Raw genomic sequence first — 24396 nt, 5'->3', positions numbered from 1 at the left:
TCGACACTATCAACACCACTTTGCAATACTGAAATAATTTTTTCTGTGTTCGAAAGCTACAGCCAATCGTTATTATATCCCCTTAGGTACAGTTTTATAACATTATTGGCATATGTAAACAATATGACTTGATTAATGAACGCTATGAATATGCCAGCCTTTAAAATTAATTGTCCGAAATCGATTTAGAAACAATTTCATCGTATTCCTTGTCGGTCCCTGATTCCAAAAACATATAGATATGATATGTTTGGATTAAAAACAAACTCAAAACGCTAAAAAAGAATAGAGATACAGTAAAGGGTGTTATCCTACTCTGCGCGACCATTACAGCACTATTCTGGCTTGTCGATTTCACTGCCTTTGCCACGAGCGGTGGACTGACGAAACTACGAGTATGCGGTCTTGGTAAAAAAAATGCAGTGCGTTCAGTTTCATTCTGTGAGTTTGACAGCTTGACTAAATGTTGTTATTTCGCCTTACGCGACTTGTTTCTTTCTCTTGTTACCTGTGCAGTTGGTGGGGTTTTTTGCCTTTTTTCTTTTGTAACGCCGTAAAGAAAATTTAATTACCTATTACTATTTTTAGCATTTGTTCATAATTTATGAATGAGAGGTGTTACAATTTTTTTAACTGTGACAAACGTACAACTTGTGAAAAACTTCTTGTCATTTGGACATTTTATGCATAATATGTAAAATAACCATCTGTTCCCTATTGATGAAAGAAAGAAAGAAAGAAAGAAGGAAAAAAAGAACAATGGAAATAAAATAAAAGAATAAAGACAGATTATGGGGATCATTCATCATCAGATCACTTTCAGGTTCTGTTGCAAGGATTTTGATAGCATGGAATAGACTGATGAGTCACGATACTCTACACAGGTGAATCACACACACACAGGAAGATTTGCTTTATCTTCTTTTCAAGTTTGCAAACTTCCGCTTTTCTCCTTCGTGCACAAACAGTGACACAGACAGGTGCACACTCAGATGTGATGTGAAAAAAAGCAACATTCACCCATGCCACTCACATAAAGTAAAATGTTAAACTAAATCAAGGCTGCTTTATTTCATTTAAAATTGAAGTTCTTGCAAACCTCATGCACATACTACCTCAAAAACTTGCAGGCAAAACACACACACACACACACACACACACACACACACACACACACACACACACACACACACTTTCTTTCTTTCTTTATTTGGTGTTTAACGTCGTTTTCAACCACGAAGGTTATATCGCGACGGGGAAGGGGGGAGATGGGATAGAGCCACTTGTCAATTGTTTCTTGTTCACAAAAGCACTAATCAAAAAATTGCTCCAGGGGCTTGCAACGTAGTACAATATATGACCTTACTGGGAGAATGCAAGTTTCCAGTACAAAGGACTTAACATTTCTTACATACTGCTTGACTAAACACACACACACACACACTAATGCTCATACACACACTTGAACGTGAGTACACACATACACACTGTATGAGCATCACACACACACACTAATGCTCATACACACACTTGAACGTGAGTACACACATACACACATTGAGAGACTAAGAGAGAGAGAGAGAGAATAATAGGAAATTAGATCAAAATACTTAAGTGCACACAACCAACAACAGGAAAGAAAAAGAACATCTCACTAAATTCCTACAAACTTTTTTTTCTGATGAGTCACACATACATACAATAAAAGCTTCAGCATCTTCAAAACTAGGCACACCTTTTATTTTCAATCAATCAATCAATAAATAAAGAATAGCTTTAAAAAATAAATCAACCACTGCAACTTTAAAATTACTCTCTCGGTCTTGCATGCATGCTTCTCTCAACTCAAGACATTCATCACCACCATTCCTAATTCAATATCCTTTGAACATCTCAGCGTCCTGCCCCAGTTCTTTTAGTTCCTGTTGCTTCACTTCTTCCATGGCCTCCTTCTGCATCTTCTCCATCTTCTCCAGTGTCACTGACTTGAGAGGCATCAGTTTAGGCTTGCACAGTACCACTGTGGGCATATCCTCCTGATACACTTGGCCTTGCTTGGGCAGAACCTCCTGCAGCTGAACGTTGCCGCTGTCACCGCCAGACATTGTGTGGATTATGCTGAGTGGGTTTGGGAATTTCTGTTGTTTTCTTCAGGTTGGAAATGTGAAAGAGTAAGATGAAGCTGAATCTGCACTATGCAAATAAAGGAAATCGGGTTTGTTTTGAAGTAAAAAATAAAGTCTCAGATTGACTGGTGAAGTGAACTTATTCACACTTCTGATGCTGCTTTTGCACGGATAATTCTTTCTTCTTCATCAGAACTGTTGGATCAATGGCTTGATGCTGAAAAGAAAACCATGCATGAGATTGAAATAAATTATTTCTTGGTTGAGTATATACACACACACACACATGCACGCGCGTGCACACACAAACACACACATGCAAGGTCGAGCACATGCGGGATTTGGTGCATGTGAAGATGAAAAAAGGCTTTACAACAAACCGAACTCGCAAACGTCAAGCATGAGCTAGAGAGAGAGAGAGACAATGACAATGACAATGACAATGACAATTCTTTATTTTACGAGGGTAACAGAATAAGCATTGGTATACTTTTTTGCATCTGGCCCTCACCCTAAAGAGGGACTAAATCTACTACATATAATAACTACTACTACATACATACATAATTAGTGAAACAGTATAAGTTTATGTACATAAGCGCATTATATGAAACATTGTAGTTTATAAAACATTAAATGTTCATGACAAGGTGCAAAGCAAAAATTTGCAAGTCAATTAGAGTCAGAATACTATGCAATAGTACATCAACTCTGCAAGACAATGGATATTATGCAGAACATCATAATTTCGTGAACAAAACAATAAATCAAAAGGGAGTGACTGTAAGTCAACACACACTTACAAAAATAAGAATATTTCTCGAATACGATTTTGTACAAGCCCCGTTTACTCTGTCTCGAAGAATGCACAATACTACAAGGGACGCAACTCTATAGTCGTCCTCAGCTACTTCCGTAACATTTTTCGTCTAACATTTTGAAGCAGTTATTTTAACTTGACGCTGGATAAATCTGAAATAACTGTTGCAACCAAGGGTAAGTGTACGCAAATTCGTCGCCGTTATTTGATGGTATTAAAATATGCCATGCATGGACTAATTTCAACCAAAACAGTTTTCCACCAGCAGACGACAGTTCCTGACCCGGAAGTGAACATTTGGTCGGCATAGACGCGCAAGAAAGGCCCTCAGAAATGGCTGACGAAAACTACGAAGACGCGGTCTTGAGAGACTTGAGAGGGCATTTACAAACTGCAAAGATTCCCATTGAAAATATATCCACGCTAGCCAAACAAGGAGATGATCAGGTATGTTACAACTGTTTTTGTTGCGAGTTTAAACCTATAAGTATAAGTACATTTTTTTTCATGTTTCCACAAGAACAAAATCGTCGTAACAACAGTGAACCAAAATTGAGACTTCCATCCCGCCTCGTGAGACTTCGGAGGCATCTTGCTCACTATCCAAGGAATGGAAATGTAATCTTCAATTCATCAACTGTAAATGTTGACTATCTACCATGCTATCAGCACAATAATTATAGGAATACAATGAGGCAGCCATGTTGGAGTGGGTGCAGACAACGAAACTATTTTTCCAGTTAGGACCGCTTGTTAATTTATATCAGTATTGAGTAAAAGTACTATGTTTGCGCTGATGGTATTGTGATTAGAGTCTCTTTTTATTTTTTTATTAATGTGCCTGGAAGGAATAATCAGCTATAGGTCAACAGGCAACAAGAAACAATGTTTCAAGATTTGAATTGGCAAGCGATTCCCAGAGCGCGGCGCGCTGTGCAGCGCGGCGATTCACAGAGCGCGGCGTGTTGTGCAGCGCAGCGATTCCCAGAGCGCGGCTATTGCTCTCACCAGCGCAGATTGTTGACGCGCTTTATTTTTGTACATGTATGATTATCAGCAACATTTTTAACAACAATTGATTGCACCTACCTCTATTATATTATCTCAAGTGAATCTATACACCAGTTAACAGTTCCAGCGCTTACATGGAACGAAGAAGGAACCCGAAAGAGAAGAAAAAACAAACACTCGAAAAAAACGATCTGCGCATGCGTTCAAATCATGCAACCAGAAAAACAAGAAAAATCGCGTATTTGTGTGCCCGATGTAATCCTTAGAACCTTTACACTCTTTCTTTGGACACTCAAAAGCAACTTCAGGGCTGCAAGACTACAAAATTGCACTTTCTGCAGACTGAATATACGTGTTCTAATCAACCGGGGAAAAAAAACACGAAAAAAACTATCTGCGCATGCGCGAATTCCAAAATGGCTGCTGAAGTGTTTACTGGTGTTACACCGATTAACAGCGGTTCTGCGGCACTGTACTCGGATACTTGTTTAAAAACGTCATCCCAGTTTAAAAACTCAGCTGCTTTCCATATAGTAGAAGCCATTGCAATGACATGTAGTGATATGACTGCCAAGTATTCAAGGCCGGAACTTAGGCACGTTTTACATCGGCGCAGCGATATATAGTGAACTCAGTTGAAAGAGTGAGAGAGAGAATGGAGCTCTGTTTTTCGTTTTATTGAGTTTTATTTCTCAAATAGATCAGATAGATGTAGCTGTTGTAAACTTTGCGATTGTGAAGAAAATGTAACAGCAGAATACATCGCGCGTCGTGAATCGCAGCGCTCCTCGTAGCGCCGCGCGTTGTAAATCGCAACGCTGCACAACGCGCCGCGCGCTGTGAATCCACTTCGATTTGAATTAGGTGTATGAGATCTTGATGCATGTTTAAAGAAAATGTGGGATTGAATGTTTAATCTAGAGTAAATGGTGCATGTATATATATAGTCAGAAATGGCTTAATTGTCACTTAGTCATTTTCTCATCATTTTTCTGGTTTCTATCTTCCTTCTACTTCTCATAGCTTAAAAGCCCGGACGCACAAACCCTGAAGGTAACATGTTAAAGTTAACCGAGGTTTTGCCCCTGGTGATCATGCATTGGTTGTGGTGTTTATTTCAGTGGTTTACGCTTCATTGACATGCTGTTGTTTGCACATTACTGCAATAGTGAAACACAACCATTTGGGTTGCTAAATAACCTCTTCTGATAAAGATATTCAGAAATGACACATTTGTTTTTTTATTGCGTCTTGGAAAGAGTTGGCGCCCCTTCAAAACAGTGAGACAAACCCACATGCACTGTTGATCAGTGGAGTCAAGTGATCATTGCATCACAGTAAATAATGAGCTTCGGTGTGTATGTTAAACCAAGAAAAAGAGTGCAACGTTTCTGATTTCCCGAACAACCCTATTTTTCCCTCCCAACTTTAGAACTTTTTGTAATCCTGAAAAATCGATTTTTACACAGGCAGTTTGTAACACTTCCTCTACATCCGTGGAACACAGCTCGCATGGTTTCTGCAGCCAATGATAAGAAACATGCATCTGTGTAAATAAAAAAAACAATCAACTTCAATCAAAACATGTAAATGACAAACCAACCCTAATTTTTGGGCCTTAATTGTCATCAGAAACAAACTTTTTATTTATTTATTTTATTTTATTTTGTTAGTAGATGGGGGGGGGGGAGGTAGTCTTATGAAGTGTCCACTCAATATGATACACTTTTCTTGTGAAAATATGGTGATCAGATCTCACTACTGACTGCAGCCATAATCATTTTCCTCTACTGATCGATCAGTGGTCACCTGTCTTGGCCTCACTGTTTTTAAAAAAGGAAACTCTTTCGCCTGCCAAAAAAAACAAAAACCTGACATAGTTATGTTTAGAATTTGTCAATTGTGTAATGTGTCATTTTGTGTCCAGTAAAAATTGGATGTTTTCTGTGCACTGAGCTCTTAGTGGTAGAACCATGGATGTGTGCACTTCATATCTATTTATTCTGCAACAACAGTGATGGTGCTAGTATTTGTTCAAACTGGTACGCAAACTTTTATGATGCAAACAGTCCGGGGAAAAAACGGTAGGCTGGTCATTAGAACCAGTAAGAGTCCAACTCAGAGTACTGGTTTTGTTGTTTTACCAGCGAAAAAAACACGGTAGTTCTAAAAATCAACCAGTAGGTCCGGCAGCCAATTTTGTTCCGGTATTTTCTCATTTCAACCGGTAAATACTGGTTAACGCCAATACTGAACAATTAGGGTATTTTTATATGAAGACGAAGTGCTGTTCACCGGGACTGTTTGAGTGGCAGACTTTTTCCATGACTTGGCCTCAGCAACTCGGGAGCGACTTCAAATCAACTAAAGTTGGGGTGAAGTTGGTTGAAATTCTACCATGTGAACAGCACTTCAGTCTTTTGTGCTGATCATGTCTAGACAAGGCGTGAAGGGTTAGGAAGCATGAATAGTTTATTAGCTTCTGTTGGGAAATGTTGACCGTTTTCTTGAACAGTGTCTATATTCATACACTTTTTTTTGTTACAAGACAGATGTTGCTTCCTGTACTTCTTATTGTTTTCTTTGATATTGTGTGTGTGACGTCAGTCAATATGTGTTGTTCACTTAAAAGGCGCAGTCCTTCCCATGAAATAAGTTCTGCTCACTATTTCAGATCTGACAAGGCTTTTACCTGGGATAAGACCAACCCTCCACTTAGACAGATGCCAAAAATCAACATCCCAATTGCTTTATGTGTAGAGTGGCAATTCTTTGATAAATTAATTTACTTTAATTTGTTTAAAATAGCTCTCTCACAGAAAGCAGCTAGGTTGCTGATTTGTGGTATGTGTCCAAGTGGAGGGTTGGTTTTATCCTATGTTAAAGCCTGGGCAGATCTGAGATGATGGGGAGTCAAATTATTTATACTGGACTAGTACTGTATATAAAGACAGTGCCTATCAGTAACAGTGAAAACTCTAGAATTTGCCAAGATGTTCCGTTTGATGTTGTGAAAAAGAATACAAGGGTGGAAACATCCACTTTTGTTTGTGTATTTTTATGTTGCATTGTGGATTTTTAAGTTCTATACATACTGTAATTTAAGCATATTTCACTTCATGAATCAGTGATTGATTGAATATTAATTTAACTGAAATGTGTCAAATACTGTATTCTACAAAGGATTTTTTCACTGGCTTGTTAACAAACAAACAAAACAACAACCTTACAATTCATATTTTGTTTTATTTCAACAGTGTTTTCATGGGAAGTCAGTCTTTAACTACAGCAAAATTAAGTTGGGAGGGAAGATGGAGAGTTACTTTTCCTGATTATTTTGCAGTTCATATCGTGCTCCCAAGTTTTCAATTTCTCGTCAAATGTCTTTGTTGCAGTTAGTCCAACAGTTCTTATCTGAAAACATACAAATTCAAGGCTCAGGGGCAGAGGCAAGGCAGAGTCAACTATACATTGGTAGGTCTTATTCTTAGCGCAGATTTTTATTTAGTTTGATATGATGTATCCAGCGCATAAATGAACAAACACAATATTAAAACAAAACACATGTTTCTGTTGTGAAAAATGGTTCTGTTCTTGCTCATTTTAAGGTAGATGCTCTAAATGAATTTGTGAGAGGTAATTTTAACAAATTCCTTATTCTCAGACAAAAACTGTCACATGAAATGTTCTTATGATATTTAATGTGTGGCATTGATGTTGTGCTTTTTGCTTTCAGCCTGTTTCTGGGGTATCAAGGATATAGTGAAACAGTTGATTCAGACAGGGGCAGGTGGGTCTCACATACACGCACACGCACACACACACACACACACACACACACTCACTCACACTCTCTCATGGTTAATTTTTCAGTTTTCTAAGTTATGTAATTTGTTGTTTCTGTTTGTAGGTTGTTTTTGTTGATTGGTTTGTTTGGGTTTGTTTTTTATTCCTTACTCTGTCAGCAATTTGTTTTCATAAAAAAATAGATTTTTTTGTCTTTGTTTTTTTTTTACTTATTAGTATAACTATTATGATAATTATTATTATAATTGTTTATGAATTTCTCAATCTTTACTTCCAGACCTCAACAAACAGAACAAAGGGTCTCTGTGGACTCCCTTACATGCAGCCACCTTTCAGGAGTATGGCCCAGTGAGTTCACTTTCCTGACAGAAAGAACAATGTTGTGATTAAAAATGAGACAGTAGCTAGAGAGTGAGTTTGAAACAAAAGAGGGACTTAGAGAGAGGGGCAAGTGAAATAGAAGGGGGAGATGAGTTGTGGTATAGAGAAATATTAAAGAGAGAGAGAGAGAGAGAGATCGAGAGAGAGAGAGAGAGAGAGAGAGAGAGAGAGAGAAAAAAAACCTGATGCAGATAGGTCAGAGAGAGAAAGATAATTTTTGTGTAATGATGGGGGGGGGGGGGGGGGGGGCATGTTTGCATGAGTGCAAAAGCATCATGTGTCTTAGATTTAAAAAAAATCTCTTCTTCAAATTTGAATTCTCTGTTAATAATTTCCAGCTGAAATTTCTTTGTCAAAAAGTAATTTGGTTTCTACTTAAAATCTATTTTTGTGTCACAGGTTGTGATGACGCTACTAGAAAATGGTGCCCAGCCTGAACTGCCTGATGCAGAGGGAAGGTCAGACATTTATACTTCACTGTGTGAAATACTTGCTGTCACAAATGGCTGAGCGATAGAGACTGCAAAAATTGAGTATTGGTACCAGTGTGTGTGCAGGTTTGTGTGTGTGTGTGTATGCGTGTGTGTGTGTGTGAGAGAGAGAGATCAGAGAGAGAGAGAGAGCAGCCAGACCCCATCACAAACAGAACTCTACAATTGACAGGTGTCTAACCGGCGACTGACATACAAGAACAACGTCGAAACATACTATAAATAGCCCACGTTCAAGCCGTCAAGGCCGGCAGACAACTCTGCAGAGAGTTTGCTGTGAAGGGGTACGCATTAAATAGTCTCACTGTCACATCTGCTTTTAGGGTTGGAGGTTTAGGGGAGAGAGGTCTGAGACATTCCTTCACTACAAATATACACTGTGTGGAATAATACTACATGTACTGCAAAAATACCTCTGTGGAACAATTATTAAGATTACAGGTTAATTGCATGTGCCTATGATGTTCTTAAACTAGTAACATTTAATTGACTACCTCTTAATTCATGCTGAGCAAGCACGGTGCTAAAACATAATGAAAACTGTGACTGTCTGAATTTATACTCCAGGACTCCCAAAGACTTTGCCTCAGCATCAGACAAGATCTGGCCGCTGTTCGCAGTGCTTGGACTGGAGAGAACACCCAGGGCTGGGCTCATTAACAAACATATCATCAGGAAGGTCAGTTTAGAGGAACTCCATTGTTATGAACTTTATTCTTTTACATCATAAGCAAGTTAGGCAGATAAAGGGAAGTAAGTGCTGTAAATTTAGACAACAAAAGAAAGTGAGAGTTATGTCGAACCAGTCTCCTTGTTTTCAATCAATCAATCAATCAATCAATATGAGGCTTATATCGCGCGTATTCCGTGGGTGCAGTTCTAAGCGCAGGGATTTTTTTTGGATTTTTTATGCAATTTATATCGCGCACATATTCAAGGCACAGGGATTTATTTATAATGTGTGAGATGGATTTTTTTTTACACAATACATCACGCATTCACAGCGGCCAGCAGATCGCAGCCATTTCGGCGCATATCCTACTTTTCACGGCCTATTATTCCAAGTCACACGAGTATTTTGGTGGACATTTTTATCTATGCCTATACAATTTTGCCAGGAAAGACCCTTTTGTCAATCGTGGGATCTTTAACGTGCACACCCCAATGTAGTGTACACGAAGGGACCTCGGTTTTTCGTCTCATCCGAAAGACTAGCTCTTGAACCCACCACCTAGGTTAGGAAAGGGGGGAGAAAATTGCTAACGCCCTGACCCAGGGTCAAACTCGCAACCTCTCGCTTCCGAGCGCAAGTGCATTACCACTCGGCCACCCAATTTTCATGATGATGAAAGTCATTTGTTTGGTTCTCTGTATCTCTTAACTATTCTCTCGAGAGGATAAGAAAGTCGTTTGCTTTTTTCGATGATTCTTTATCTATTCTCTCGAGGTGACTCGTTCTTTATTACTTTAATTAATGTTGTTGTTTACTTAGAGCACTCAAGTTATTTGTTTCCTTGATCTTGTCATTATTGCGTTTAATATGCCCTGATCACTTGGTTATGGTTTTAGTGTGGAGGACCTCCATTTTTCTGAACTCCACTTATTTCCTCCCCTTCTACCCCCTTTAAATTGGCTGAAAGTAATGGTGATTAATTAAACATACATGAGAATAGACTGGATGAGCAACAATAATGATATAGTCATTTGCTGGCATGGATGAATAAACAGACAGATTCATGTACATGTATTGACAAACAGACAGATTGTAGGACAGATTATGGTGCATTAAAATGTAGAGTGGTGGTTAGGAGAGGGGACAACATGAAGCAAATGACTTGTGGTTGGAAGCAATATGGATACATGGACATCATTCTGATAATCATCGATCCACGGCTATCGCCAGTTGTCTCTCTGACCGGACGCTAAAGTCCTACACGAATCTATCAAAACAAGAATACAGAATTATCTCCCATATGTTGTTCGCGAGCAGTGTTCGCGAGACGAAAATAATTGCAGATTGGCCGACTTCGACAGTGATCTCCGTTCTGTTCTTCACAGTTATGATAAAGACATCATTCTAAGGTCAAAACAAGTCGAAATTTTGGGACAGCTGCCGGAAGGAGACCGTAATATATGGTTTCATCACTGTCAACTGGTTACCGAAAAAATCGTCTGCTCCAGCGAGCGCCGAAACCAAACGGTTGATTATCACGTGACACTTTTGCCATATTTAGAGTTGTTTGCACAGTAAATACAGCCGCAAAAAATAGCTCGCTTGAAACTGTCTTACATATCAATTCCTTTGTAATTTAAAAATTACACAACACCATGAAAAATCATTATCGACGATCGCGAATCTGCTTACATCCATAACACAGTACAAAAAAATCTAAATATGTAAAAAAATCGATTTCCTCGCCAGACAAGGAAAACCAAGGCATCCTGTCAGGGATAGAATGAGCCGAACTCATTTTGACCTGAGTTCAGGATGACATGGACATATTAAAATTTGTTTACTATAATGACTATTTTGTATACAGTGGAACCCCCCTTTTAAGACCTCAAAAAAACTGAGAAAATCAGGAGGGAGTCTTCAAATGGAGGTACATTTTCAGAGGTTAAGAACAGAAAATCTGGCAAATCAAGGTCTTAAAAAAGGAGAGTTTTAAATCTAAGTATTTTGAAACGGGGTTCCACTGCACATAATCTCTCATCCTAAACTATTAGTGCACATTAAAACTGTACAAGTTTCTGCTTTAAGTCACACTTGAAGGTTTCTAGTCTTATGGTGTAGTTGTTGGTATAATATGGTTTGTGTTTCTCAACAGGGTTCCGCGCCAAATGGACAAAGACAACCTGGTTACGGCATCAAAATGGTAAGTTTACTCTTTGAATGTTAATTTCTACTGATTATTCTTTAAAGTCTGAAGGAAATCATTGTACAAGTTGTCATTGTACAAGTTGCATGTAAGTTGAATTAATAAAGAAGAAGTTTGGAGGGAAAATATTGGGTCATGTGAATTTGTTTTAAGAATTACAATCTGAGTTTCTCCTGAAAATATCCATGTTATATGAGCTGGCAGGTAAGTACCTGATATAAGATACCTTAATATGATCACCCAGAGGTATTCTTTTGTTTCATCTGCTATATGTGTCCATTTGCAAATGGAACTATTTACGTACAACAAGCGCATTTGTTGTCAGGAGGTATCTGGTGTTGTTTCATTGACAGTGGTACAGTGGAACCCCCCTTTTAAGACCTCTAAAAATCTGAGAAAATCAGGTCTTAAAAAGGAGGGAGTCTTAAAATGGGGGTAAATTTACAGAGGCTATGAATAGAAAGTCTAAGAAAACAGGGTCTTAAAAGGGAGGGAGTCTTAAATTGGGGGGTCTTAAAAGGGGGGTTCCACTGTACCTGCAATGTAAGACCCATCTGATGAGAGGACACCTCCCATGGGAAGATGCTTTATTCTGTCTGTTCCTGTAATAATTTTTACCAAAGAATCACTCTCATAAAAGGCCAGCTGCCATGTATATAGGGACACTTCTGGTTGCTCTCAAGGGTGTTGTAAGTTGATCACAGGTACCATTGTAGTTTTTTTTTTTTAAACACTGTCAACATATCTCTGCTTCAACAGGCAGAGTATTCAGGACCTACGGATGGCCGTCAAGAAGATCGGTTCATGGCAGCAGCCATGATGGGTGATGTCCTGGCAGAGGACCTAGAGGGTCAAGGTCGTAGCATGTCAGGAAGGTCAGGTGGAGGGAATCAACCAAATTTCTCCGTCTGGAAATAGTGCTTGTGACACGGACTTACTTAGAATAAATACTCCAGAACCTTTTGGGAAAAGATCACGGAAGCATGCAAGTTCTGTCAATATTGATGCCACTTCTTCTTGTCGTTCGCTGTTTTTTTGACTGTCGACATTTCATTTTGCGTGGATCTGTGGTTGGTTAAGGTGCGCCTGTTGGCCCAGATCCTCCAACTTCAGCCCTTAGGTTTCTTTCAGGGTTACCCCGCCCTTAGTTCCTGGCTCAAAAACCTAACCCTGGGAACACATGGGGGATTTCTTACCGGGGGTCCCACCCCGGGGCTAGAGCTTTTAATGCGGCTCTTACCCGCATGGTGTAACCGTCATCGGACACGTAGGGCATTTATAGGGTAGTCAGTGCCATCTGCCAACCCACCCCGTCCTGGTAGAGACACCGCTAGTTGGTCCGGGACTGCTTATTCTATATTCGCAGCTGGCCCCCATATCTGGGGGCCGTTCCCCTATCCGCCACCTGGGGACCCGCCGGGTTGAGGATAGTCGCCCCCCTACTGAATTGGAAGTAGTCTGTTCCCGGGTGATGCCACTTAATTTGTGATGATGTTCACTTTCTGTTAACCTTCACCGTGCTTTGTGGGTCGTGGAGGACTCAGACCCTCACAAAATCGTCTTTATCTCTGAAACTATTTGGAGTTTTTAATTGAGACTCCATGTAATCTCCACTCACCATACGACCATCCTATTGCCCAATTTTTGAGTCACTTGAGAAAAAGTGACTATGTAATCGGTCAGTGTTAGTCTGTCCGGCCGGCCGTCCGGCCGGCCGTCCGTAGACACCACCTTAACGTTGGACTTTTCTCGGAAACTATCAAAGCGATCGGGCTCATATTTTGTTTAGTCGTGACCTCCAATGACCTCTACACTTTAACGATGGTTTCGTTGACCTTTGACCTTTTTCAAGGTCACAGGTCAGCGTCAAAGGAAAAATTAGACATTTTATATCTTTGACAAAGTTCATCGGATGTGATTGAAACTTTGTAGGATTATTCTTTACATCAAAGTATTTACATCTGTAGCCTTTTACGAACGTTATCAGAAAAACAAGGGAGATAACTAGCCTTTTCTGTTCGGCAACACACAACTTAACGTTGGGCTTTTCTCGGAAACTATAAAAGTGACCGGGCTCAAATTTTATGTGAACGTGACTCATTGTGTTGTGAATAGCAATTTCTTCCTGTCCATCTGATGCCTCATATAATATTCAGAACTGCGAAAGTGACTCGATCGAGCGTTTGCTCTTCTTGTTAAAAGATTATCTTTGTAAACAAACAAATAAACAATGACGTAATTTGAACTACACAGTCTGGATGATGTGGGTTGTGGTCGACCCATATGGAATTATCCTTATTCGGATGGCGTGGGTCGTGTACGACCTATACTTTTTACGTTGAATCCTTCATTGGAAAGTATGGGTCATACACGACCCACATCATCCGGACTGCATAGTTCGAAGCGTGATCCGGTGAAGGTTAAAGATCTGCTCCGTGTTCCAGTTTCTTCTCCAGTAACTGTGTGGATTAATTGTTTATCTTTTCTGTTTCTATCATTTGTTTAGATTAGCATTTGTGTGGAAAGTGGTCATGTGCCCCAGTGGGGTTGTTGTTATTATTGTGGGAAAACGGTTGTTTGCTTTTTGTTGATTTGGTGCCTGTCAGCGTTGTTGTTGTTGTTTGTGGTCCGCTACTTGGCACAGTATTTCAGAGCCATGTTTAAGTTAAACAGACCTTGGTGACAGGGAGTTTGTGCAATGGTCCATATCTACTCTTATTGTGTGATATTAGTGATTGCCATTAGTGTTTCAATCAGCTTGGTAATTTATTAATATACAAGTTAACCCAATGCCTCCTATCAGGCCCAACATCACCCGCTGGAGAACCCATTAGAGAACCCATGTGTAGAACCTGGAACACAATGCTAACCACTTACACTTTTGCTTTCATAACACCTACAATGCAATATGACACGTACTTGTTTCTGTTTCTACCAGCTGCCTGCGAATTTTGAGCGTTTATGGTTTCAAAACCCTCAGTTTGGTTACTTTGCTACGAATCTTTAAAGTTTGAAATTTGTGGAGTTACTTCCCATATCATGGGGACTGCACAGAAGACGGTGTTATTTTGTGCTGGATGCAAATGGTTAACTGGTACTGAATGTCATTTTTTTAATTCAGCGAATGCTTTTTAGCCAAAATGAAATAAACAAAGAGCAAAATGGTGTTCAGTTGCATAAGCACTGTGATCAGTATTTTTGTTGTACATTAGCATAAACATATATACAAAGTTTACATGGTCAAAACCATTTATTTGTTTTGACTTTACATTTATGCTCAAGAGTTATGCTGTTATACAGCTACTCCATGAGCTTTGCTCATTATTCAAAACCAACGAATAACAAAAGTAAGAGAGAGAGTGAGAAAGAGATGTTGGTGCTGTTGTTTATTTGTTTTTTGCATGGACATTTGTATGTACATTGCATACACTTGGGTGATATTGTTGTGCCTCCAACATAACTGTTTGTACAAAACTGCAAATCATAAAGATGCAGATCTGACATATTCTCAATTTATAATGTAATTTCCGGTCGAAGTTGATAGCCTGTTTCAAAATTGATGCCAGCGGTACATTGAAGTTCATGTGTAGCAAGTTAATTATTTTATTCACACATGATAGTACATGTATCACATTATTTTCATTGACAAAGTGATGGAATATTAGTTGTGGTGCATGCTTGAGAAAAAAATAAGTGGTTTTTTGTAGATTGTGAAAAGAAGGTGTAAAACCCAATCCAGCAAAGAATTACTGCAGTGGTTGTGACATACATTTACATGCATTAAGGTTTTTTTAGGTACATACCCCCACCCTACTTTGCCTGCACTCTTCTGTGTGCCCATGGCAGAAAAAAAACGCAGATGCAAAAAAATGCTTAGCATGTTTATGTAGCCGGGAATACATCTTTCCTGTTGCAGGTAAACATGTCCGAAATCATGCTTTACTAGTCTGTAATTATTCACATCATTTTTGTAATGATTTGGGAAGAACTGAAAAGATCAAGTATACATATCTATTGGAACAAAATAAAGTGCACCCCAGCATTAAAAAATGTGTTTTGCAGGATTGTGTTTTTACATTTAGTCAAGTTTTGACTAAATGTTTTAACATAGAGGGGGAATCGAGACGAGGGTCGTGGTGTATGTGTGTGTGTGTGTGTGTCTGTCTGTCTGTCTGTGCGTGTGTGTGTCTGTCTGTCTGTCTGTCTGTGCGTGTGTGTGTGTAGAGCGATTCAGACCAAACTACTGGACCGATCTTTATGAAATTTTACATGAGAGTTCCTGGGAATGATATCCCCGGACGTTTTTTTCTTTTTTTCAATAAATACCTTTGATGACGTCATATCCGGCTTTTTGTAAAAGTTGAGGCGGCACTGTCACACCCTCATTTTTCAATAAAATTTATTGAAATTTTGGCCAAGCAATCTTCGACGAAGGCCGGACTTCGGTATTGCATTTCAGCTTGGTGGCTTAAAAATTAATTAATGACTTTGGTCATTAAAAATCTGAAAAATGTAAAAAAAAAAAAAAAATTTTAAACCGATCCAAATTTACGTTCATCTTATTCTTCATCATTTTCTGATTCCAAAAACATATGAATATGTTATATTTGGATTAAAAACAAGATCTGAAAATTAAGAATATAAAAATTATGATCAAAATTAAATTTTCGAAATCAATTTAAAAACACTTTCATCTTATTCCTTGTCAGTTCCTGATTCCAAAAACATATAGTTATCCTACATACGTGAGAGAGACACCCGTGAGATAATAATCGCTCAAATCACACGTGTGTATATCATGTAAATGAGGTCATGTCAAGCAAGTCTGGCAGGGACCTGTTTTTCCACTGCTTATGATGCCAAAGTCACCGAGACAAACGTCATTATAGAAACAAAACTTGCGCTAGCTAATTACCCTCGATGAATATTTAGAACTAACACGTCACGCCACACTTTCAGAGTGACTCGCTAATTACCCTCGATGAATATTTAGAACTAACACGTCACGCCACACTTTCAGAGTGACGTTTCTTTGCTTTGACGTAATAGATTGCACGAGGCTTTAGAAGAGATCGAGGTTCCAAAACAAGCGTCTTCAAGTTTAGCTGCCTCGTCTGCAAGACATTTTCAGTAAAATACACGTAAGTACAGTATGTAGGATAAACAGAATACTACACGGCTTGCTGTGTCGTACCAGATTTACACTCGTTGCTTTTTCAAATAGTGAACAGCTCGCTTTCGCTCGCAGTTCAATATTTAAAAAAACAACTCGTGTAAATCTGGTACGACACAGCAAGCCATGTAGTATTCTCTATATATGATACTAGATGAATACCCGCTTCGCCGGGTACGGCTTCGCCGGGAAGAAGTTGAGCCGGATACCCGGCTGCGCCGGGGACCCAGCTTTGCCGGGTGTACGCAGGCTTTGCCGGCGCACCGCACGAAGGAAGGGAGATAAACGCGCAAAACACTGGAGAAGAGTAATACCCGGCTTCGCCGGGACAGTGACCTTCTAAAAATAGTATAACGGGAATATGGATTGAGCGTTGTCGACAGTGACCTTCTAAAAATAGAAACGGGAATATGGATTGACGCCACACGAAGGAAGGGAGATAAACGCTGAAAACACTGGAGAAGATAAGGAAGAGTTACTGGGAATGGATCCAGAGAAAAACCAAAATCGGTTCAGCGCTGCGCGCTGAGAGCACGTGTTGAAATATCTCATCGACCAGGTTGTGTCCCGGGTGTACCTGAATATGGCCACCAAATTTGAAACAGATCCATAGAGAACCTTGGCCGTGCATCGCGAACACACAGACACACACACAGACACAAGTCGTATATATATATATATAGATGTTTGGATTAAAAACACGCTCAGAAAGTTAAAAACGAAGAGAGGTACAGAAAAGCGTGCTATTCTTCTCAGCGCAACTACTACCCCGCTCTTCTTGTCGATTTCACTGCCTTTGACACGAGCGGTGGACTTACGATGCTACGAGTATACGGTCTTGCTGAAATATTGCATTGCGTTCAGTTTCATTCTGTGAGTTCGACAGCTTGACTAAATGTTGTATTTTGGCCTAACGCGACTTGTTTCTTTCTTCCCGCGACAGGCCACCCAAATCTCTCTCTCTCTCTCTCTCTCTCTCTCTCTCTCTCTCTCTCTCTCTCTCTTTCTCTCTCTCTCTTTCTCTCACTCTTTCTCTCTGTATGTATGTGTGTGTGAATTTTCTCGAGTCAGTCAAGCGCTTTTGTGGACGGCCGGGTCACAAGTCGGACACAACAAAAAACATTCAGCACACTGACACACACTGAAAAAACAACAACAAAAGATAAGAAAAAAGAAAAAATCATAGAGAATGCCCGGGGGCGAGGTTGAGTTGTCATAATCAAATATCATGACCACAAAAAAACCATCACAGAGAACAATAACGGTGTAACTATGACATCAGCATTACCCAGACTGCGGCAAACAGTCATGCGTGTTGCCTCCCTTCTGTTCTGCCCTGCCCTTCGTCGCACCATCTGTTCAAGTATTTCACGTGCGCTGAGCTGGCGCTTTAGTGCACTGGCACTGAAATCGCCGATACTGCTATCTTTGCAACAAGAAATGGAACCGTTAAATCTCAAAGCACCTGCTTGTCTGACTTCAGCGGTATAATGCCAGAGTTTGTCATCAGGCAGCAACGAGACATTAATAGAGGGCGTGGGGTTGGCACGAGACTGTCGGGACCGTCAATTTTGTCACTTTTCTTACACCAAAACGCAACTTCTGCCCGGCCATGCAGAACGTGTAAGCCAAAGTCACTGAATTGACCGAGCTGTTGATGTATGCCCGGACATGCAGAACGTGTAAGCCAAAGTCACTGAATTTACCGAGCTGTTGATGTATGCCCGGACATGCAGAACGTGTAAGCCAAAGTCATTGAATTGACCGAGCTGTTGATGTATGCCCGGACATGCAGAACGTGTAAGCCAAAGTCATTGAATTGACCGAGCTGTTGATGTATGCCCGGACATGCAGAACGTGTAAGCCAAAGTCATTGAATTGACCGAGCTGTTGATGTATGCCCGGACATGCAGAACGTGTAAGCCAAAGTCATTGAATTGACCGAGCTGTTGATGTATGCCCGGCCATGCAGAACGTGTAAGCCAAAGTCACTGAACAAGTTGACCGAGCTGTTGATGTCTGCCGGCCGGCCATGCAGAACGTGTAAGCCAAAGTCACTGAATTGACTGAGCTGTTGACGTTTGTCCGGCCATGCAGAACTTGTAAGCCAAAGTCACTGAATTGACCGAACTGTTGATGTCTGCCCGGACATGCAGAACTTGTAAGCCAAAGTCACTGAATTGACCGAGCTGTTGATGTATGCCCGGACATGCAGACCTTGTAAGCCAAAGTCACTGCGAATTGACCGAGCTGTTAACGTTTGTCCGGCCATGCAGAACGTGTAAGCCAAAGTCACTGAATTGACTGAGCTGTTGACGTTTGTCCGGCCATGCAGAACTTGTAAGCTAAAGTCACTGAATTGACCGAACTGTTGGTGTATGCCCGGCCATGCAGAACTTGTAAGCCAAAGTCACTGAATTTACCGAGCTGTTGACGTCTGTCCGGCCATGCAGAACTTGTAAGCCAAAGTCACTGAATTGACCGAACTGTTGATGTCTGCCCGGACATGCAGAACTTGTAAGCCAAAGTCACTGAATTGACCGAGCTGTTGATGTATGCCCGGACATGCAGAACTTGTAAGCCAAAGTCACTGAATTGACCGAGCTGTTGATGTATGCCCGGCCATGCAGAACTTGTAAGCCAAAGTCACTGAATTGACCGAACTGTTGATGTATGCCCGGCCATGCAGAACTTGTAAGCCAAAGTCACTGAATTGACCGAGCTGTTGATGTCTGCCATGCAGAACTTGTAAGCCAAAGTCACTGAATTGACCGAGCTGTTGATGTATGCCCGGACATGCAGACCTTGTAAGCCAAAGTCACTGAATTGACCGAGCTGTTGATGTCTGCCCGGACATGCAGAACTTGTAAGCCAAAGTCACTGAATTGACCGAGCTGTTGATGTATGCCCGGACATGCAGAACTTGTAAGCCAAAGTCATTGAATTGACCGAGCTGTTGATGTCTGCCCGGACATGCAGAACTTGTAAGCCACAGTCATTGAATTGACCGAGCTGTTGATGTATGCCCGGCCATGCAGAACGTGTAAGCCAAAGTCACTGAATTGACCGAGCTGTTGATGTCTGCCCGGACATGCAGAACTTGTAAGCCAAAGTCACTGAATTGACCGAGCTGTTGATGTCTGCCCGGCCATGCAGAACTTGTAAGCCAAATTCACTGAATTGACCGAGCTGTTGATGTTTGTCCGGCCTAAAATCACAATCATTTTTCGTCGGTAATAAAAAGGTGGATAAATCTAACGTCTCCGTTCCGGCATGACCAAAGCCACTCTTCCATAAATCGTTCGACCAGTACCGTAAGGCCGACAGCTAGCCTACCTCGGGTAGTCTCTTCAGACGAAGAAGACTGACTGTTCGAAACAAGCAACATAATAGACCAACCAATCAATCAATCAACCAATCAATCAATCAATCAAAAGTAAAAGTTTCCGCATGGCCAACCTACCAATCGTTCAGACAAACTCTCGGGCAGTGTATTCCCGACTATTCGAAACACATGACTCAATCGAATTAATAAGTACACGCATACATTAAGTAATAAATAAATGAATTTTTTTAAATCCTAGTTACCGCCGGCAGGGCCAAATCCTCATAATTCTCAGTCTTAAAATGTTCAGTAAGGGCCAATTAACAGTCAAAACCGGCTGGTATTCTTTTCAGTCTGTGACGAGTTACGCCTATTGATCAAGACGGACGATAAAGCTGAACAAATAAATAAATAAAATAAAAGTCCCAGTTTCCGCGCTATCGCTGAGCCTACCTCGAGTAGTCTCTTGAGACTTTGATTCCAGAGCTGCACTAACTGTTCCAGACTGGCAAACGACGTAGCAGGTTGCGAGCCAAGTTGCAGGACAGATGGCGAGTAACGGGACTATTGTTTTCACCCGTCGTCCTTCAAACGGGTGGTTATGCCCCCTGCTCTTGATTCGCCGTCACCTTCATCGTCTTCTTTTGTGTACCATCTTTTTGCTCCATGCTCTTTTCTGTTTTATAGCCGTTTCTGGATTTTCACATAGAAGGCCCTACTTTTTATATTTAGTCAAGTTTTGACTAAATATTTTAACATCGAGGGGGAATCGAAACGAGGGTCGTGGTGTATGTGTGTGTGTATGTGTGTGTGTGTGTGTGTGTGTGTGCGTGCGTGTAGAGCGATTCAGACCAAACTACTGGACCGATCTTTATGAAATTTGACATGAGAGTTCCTGGGATTGATATCCCCATACGTTTTTTTCATTTTTTTGATAAATGTCTTTGATGACGTCATATCCGGCTTTTCGTGAAAGTTGAGGCGGCACTGTCACGCCCTCATTTTTCAACCAAATTGGTTCAAATTTTGGTCAAGTAATCTTCGACGAAGCCCGGACTTCGGTATTGCATTTCAGCTTGGTGGCTTAAAAATTAATTAATGACTTTGGTCATTAAAAATCTGAAAATTGTAAAAATAATATTTCTTTTATAAAACGATCCAAATTTACGTTTATCTTATTTTCCATCATTTGCTGATTCCAAAAACATATAAATATGTTATATTCGGATTAAAAACAAGCTCTGAAAATTAAATATATAAAAATTATTATCAAAATTAAATTGTCGAAATCAATTTAAAAACACTTTCATCTTATTCCTGGTCGGTTCCTGATTCCAAAAACATATAGATATGATATGTTTGGATTAAAAACACGCTCAGAAAGTTAAAACGAAGAGAGGTACAGAAAAGCGTGCTATCCTTCTTAGCGCAACTACTACCCCGCTCTTCTTGTCAATTTCACTGCCTTTGCCATGAGCGATGGACTGACGATGCTACGAGTATACGGTCTTGCTGAAAAATGGCATTGCGTTCAGTTTCATTCTGTGAGTTCGACAGCTACTTGACTAAATATTGTATTTTCGCCTTACGCGACTTGTTCTTTCCTCTCGCTCATTCACTTTTTTAAATGTTATCTTTCGTTGATTGATTGATTGATTGATTGATTGATTGATTGATTGATTGATTGATTAAACACCTTTGTTTTTGCACGTCCAGAATAATATAACTTAAAAGAGACATCAATATGGTATAGGCTGTACTATGCAAACCTGGAAACGTTTTTTTGTTCTTGTTTTTTGGGTTCGTTCGTTCGTTCGTTCGTTTCTGGCATGTATCGACTTACGCCGTAATTTTTTACGTATATGCTATCTGTGTAATTCTAGGAAAAAGCACTAAGAAAAGTCATCCCAGGTTTCTAACCTTCTGACGCCACGCCCTTACGTAAACCGGCAGTGACGTCAACAAACGCAACACTGACAAATGTCAAATAACAATCGTCATATTGATACCAATACATGCTAATGACTTTTACGAGCGCAACGCAAATTATGTGAAGCATGTATGCACTGCCCGGCCATTTCATGTCATAACTCGAAACTGTGAAACAATACATAATCAAGACTCCAGGCATCGATCGAAGAGAGTGGGTGTCCAGACGTTCGTTTCTCAGAGGCGAGAAACAGGGCGGGCTGTCGCTAGTAAAGCTAGACAAAAATAAGACATGACAACTGTAATTAATTGTTGATTTTTACGAGAATACGAAAATAGACGTAGACGCGATTCTTGGTGATTGCAAAGCAGGGAAGTTTTTGACGTGAACAGGTAAACATCCCTCTGTGCATGCTCACGCGCCAGAAAACATATGGCTCGGATTTTTGCTGTAGTTGTTTACTGAAGACTTTGTTTGATGTCAATCAGTCGTGATCAAAGGTACCTTAATTCCTTCCTTTGAAAAGCATCCTGTTAAACATCGCAGATGTGTCCATGGAACGCGAGTATCCGTCCACTTGGACACATACACCCAACACATCCGGGCTGCTTTGTGTCTAAAATTAGAATTTATAACTGAATCAGTTTCGTAGCTGTGCAATAAACTCTACAAAAATGCCCACAAAGCAACTAAGCTGTAGATTGTGGGTAGGCCTATGTGTCCACGTGGAAGAATGCGCTTATCCCATGTAAAAGCCTGGACAGATCTGTGGTGGTTTACAAGGGGGTCAGCTCGTAACTCCCCCGGCTCGTTACTCACCCTTCGGGTTAGGGTTATTAGGGTTAGGGTTAGTAACGAGCCGGGGGAGTAACGATACGGGGGAGTAACGAGATGCTCCCGTTTACAAGATGGTTTATACGAGAAGAAAGGTATCTTCAACGTTTGCCCAGTTGTCTCAAAATCATTGAATGAAAGTCCATCTCGCTTACTCGCCTCGTTTCCCTGGAAAGAAACGCAGGTCAGATCTACCCGCGTGATAACGGGTGGCGAGTCAAACGTCCCATATGGCGACCCGAGTCCCTGGCTTAGTGAAGAGGCCTGTGTCCCACACGGCTAAGTATTTCCCGACTGTCGCGACAACAATGGCAGCGAGGAGAAAGATGAAATGATTAAGCGCTCGGGCAGTGTGTCCCTGCGCCGTTAATCCTGTTAAAGCACAAATTCCCCACAGCAGCATAATAAAGGATGCCGGGGGAAGGGGATGGGTGCCGGGGAAGGGGATGGACAGGGTAAAATAAAATAAATATGGGGAAAGTGAAGGGACGGGAGTGAAGGAGGGAAGGGTGGGTGGGAGGGGGTCAGGGTGGTTGGGGGAGGGAATAGAAGGATTAGGGTTGAGGGAATGTAAACAAGTCTTGCTGATGTCGCATCTGTCACAGAATGTCGATTTTTGCCCTTCTATAAACGCACACGGATTCATTGTCGACAGCCGAATAAAGAAAAGAAAAAAATAAATGCGCCTCCACCTTTATTCTGAACGGTAAAAATTACTCCACATTCAAAAGGAATTGAAGCAGTCAAACAAAAACTTGTCTGGTTTTCTTTATTTGGTGTTTAACGTCATTTTCAACCACGAAGGGTTATATCGCGACGGGGAAAGGGGGGAGATGGGATAGAGCCACTTGTCAATTGTTTCTTGTTCACAAAAGCACTAATCAAACATTTGCTCCAGGGGCTTGCAACGTTGTACAACATATTACCTTACTGGGAGAATGCAAGTTTCCAGTACAAAGGACTTAACATTTCTTACATACTGCTTGACTAAAATCTTTACAAAAATTGACTATATTCTATTCTAATTCAAGAAACATTTAACAATGGTAAAAGGAGAAACAGAATCCGTTAGTCGCCTCTTACGACATGCTGGGGAGCATCGGGTAAATTCGGGGGGGGCGGCATTGAGGGGAGGAGGGGTGGGGGGGGGGGGGGCTGTTGCGGTCAATGTTTCGTTGGCAACGTTTGTTCGTCGGTTGGTTGGCTGGTGGTCTTGTTTTAACGTTTTGGTTTTGTGTTTTTTTGATTGGGTATTAATTTGAATGTTTGTTTGGTTTTGTTCTTTTTCTTTTTTTTATTTTTTATTTGGGGGGGGGGGGGGGGTAGATACACTTACATGTGCTTTCGTTACTGCTGAGTCCTAAGTTAGCGAGGAATAGAAGCACGACAGAAAAAGAGCTAATTTATGTGCCTCGGGTCCGGCCGTCGTATCTAATTATATATCACCACTCTCCCCTAACTTGTACTCTGGATAGCAGCATCTTTTATCTGACACTTACGAACAAATTATCAATTTATGATCAGGTCACAGTGACCGTTAAACGTTACAGTCTTTCTCAACCTGGGTGTTGGTCTAGATACAGTTAAAGGAGTGGGTCAGACTGACCGCACGGAGCCAT

General features: G+C 40.7%; 2 protein-coding genes and 1 pseudogene across 3 annotated transcripts; 1 reads left to right on the top strand and 2 right to left on the bottom strand.

Annotated features, from left to right (window-relative positions):
• Window positions 1-1718: 1718 nt before the first annotated feature.
• On the bottom strand, window positions 1719-3030 carry LOC138981712 (BBSome-interacting protein 1-like). Its single transcript, XM_070354735.1, has 2 exons — window positions 2930-3030; window positions 1719-2343 (listed from the first exon to the last, which is right to left on the bottom strand). The coding sequence occupies exon 2, from the start codon at window positions 2103-2105 to the stop codon at window positions 1875-1877; it is 231 nt and encodes a 76-aa protein (XP_070210836.1). The 5' UTR covers window positions 2106-2343; window positions 2930-3030; the 3' UTR covers window positions 1719-1874.
• A 123-nt stretch (window positions 3031-3153) lies between these two features.
• LOC138981711 (osteoclast-stimulating factor 1-like) lies at window positions 3154-13940 on the top strand. Of its 2 annotated transcripts, XM_070354732.1 has the most exons (9): window positions 3154-3393; window positions 4981-5010; window positions 7353-7431; window positions 7694-7747; window positions 8042-8112; window positions 8545-8603; window positions 9204-9315; window positions 11465-11512; window positions 12275-13940. In XM_070354732.1, the coding sequence occupies exons 1-9, from the start codon at window positions 3280-3282 to the stop codon at window positions 12431-12433; spliced, it is 726 nt and encodes a 241-aa protein (XP_070210833.1). In that variant the 5' UTR covers window positions 3154-3279; the 3' UTR covers window positions 12434-13940. The 2 variants fall into 2 exon arrangements, with proteins under 2 accessions (XP_070210833.1, XP_070210835.1); XM_070354734.1 differs by lacking the exon at window positions 4981-5010.
• Window positions 13941-18440: 4500 nt separating this feature from the next.
• The window catches only part of LOC138981259 (uncharacterized), a 5966-nt pseudogene continuing 10 nt past the window's right edge, over window positions 18441-24396 (bottom strand).

The sequence above is a fragment of the Littorina saxatilis genome, linkage group LG12, assembly GCF_037325665.1.
Source record: "Littorina saxatilis isolate snail1 linkage group LG12, US_GU_Lsax_2.0, whole genome shotgun sequence".
Lineage (NCBI taxonomy): Eukaryota > Metazoa > Mollusca > Gastropoda > Littorinimorpha > Littorinidae > Littorina > Littorina saxatilis.
Note: the sequence above shows the minus strand (reverse complement) of the source record. Positions and strands in the feature narration are given on the sequence as shown.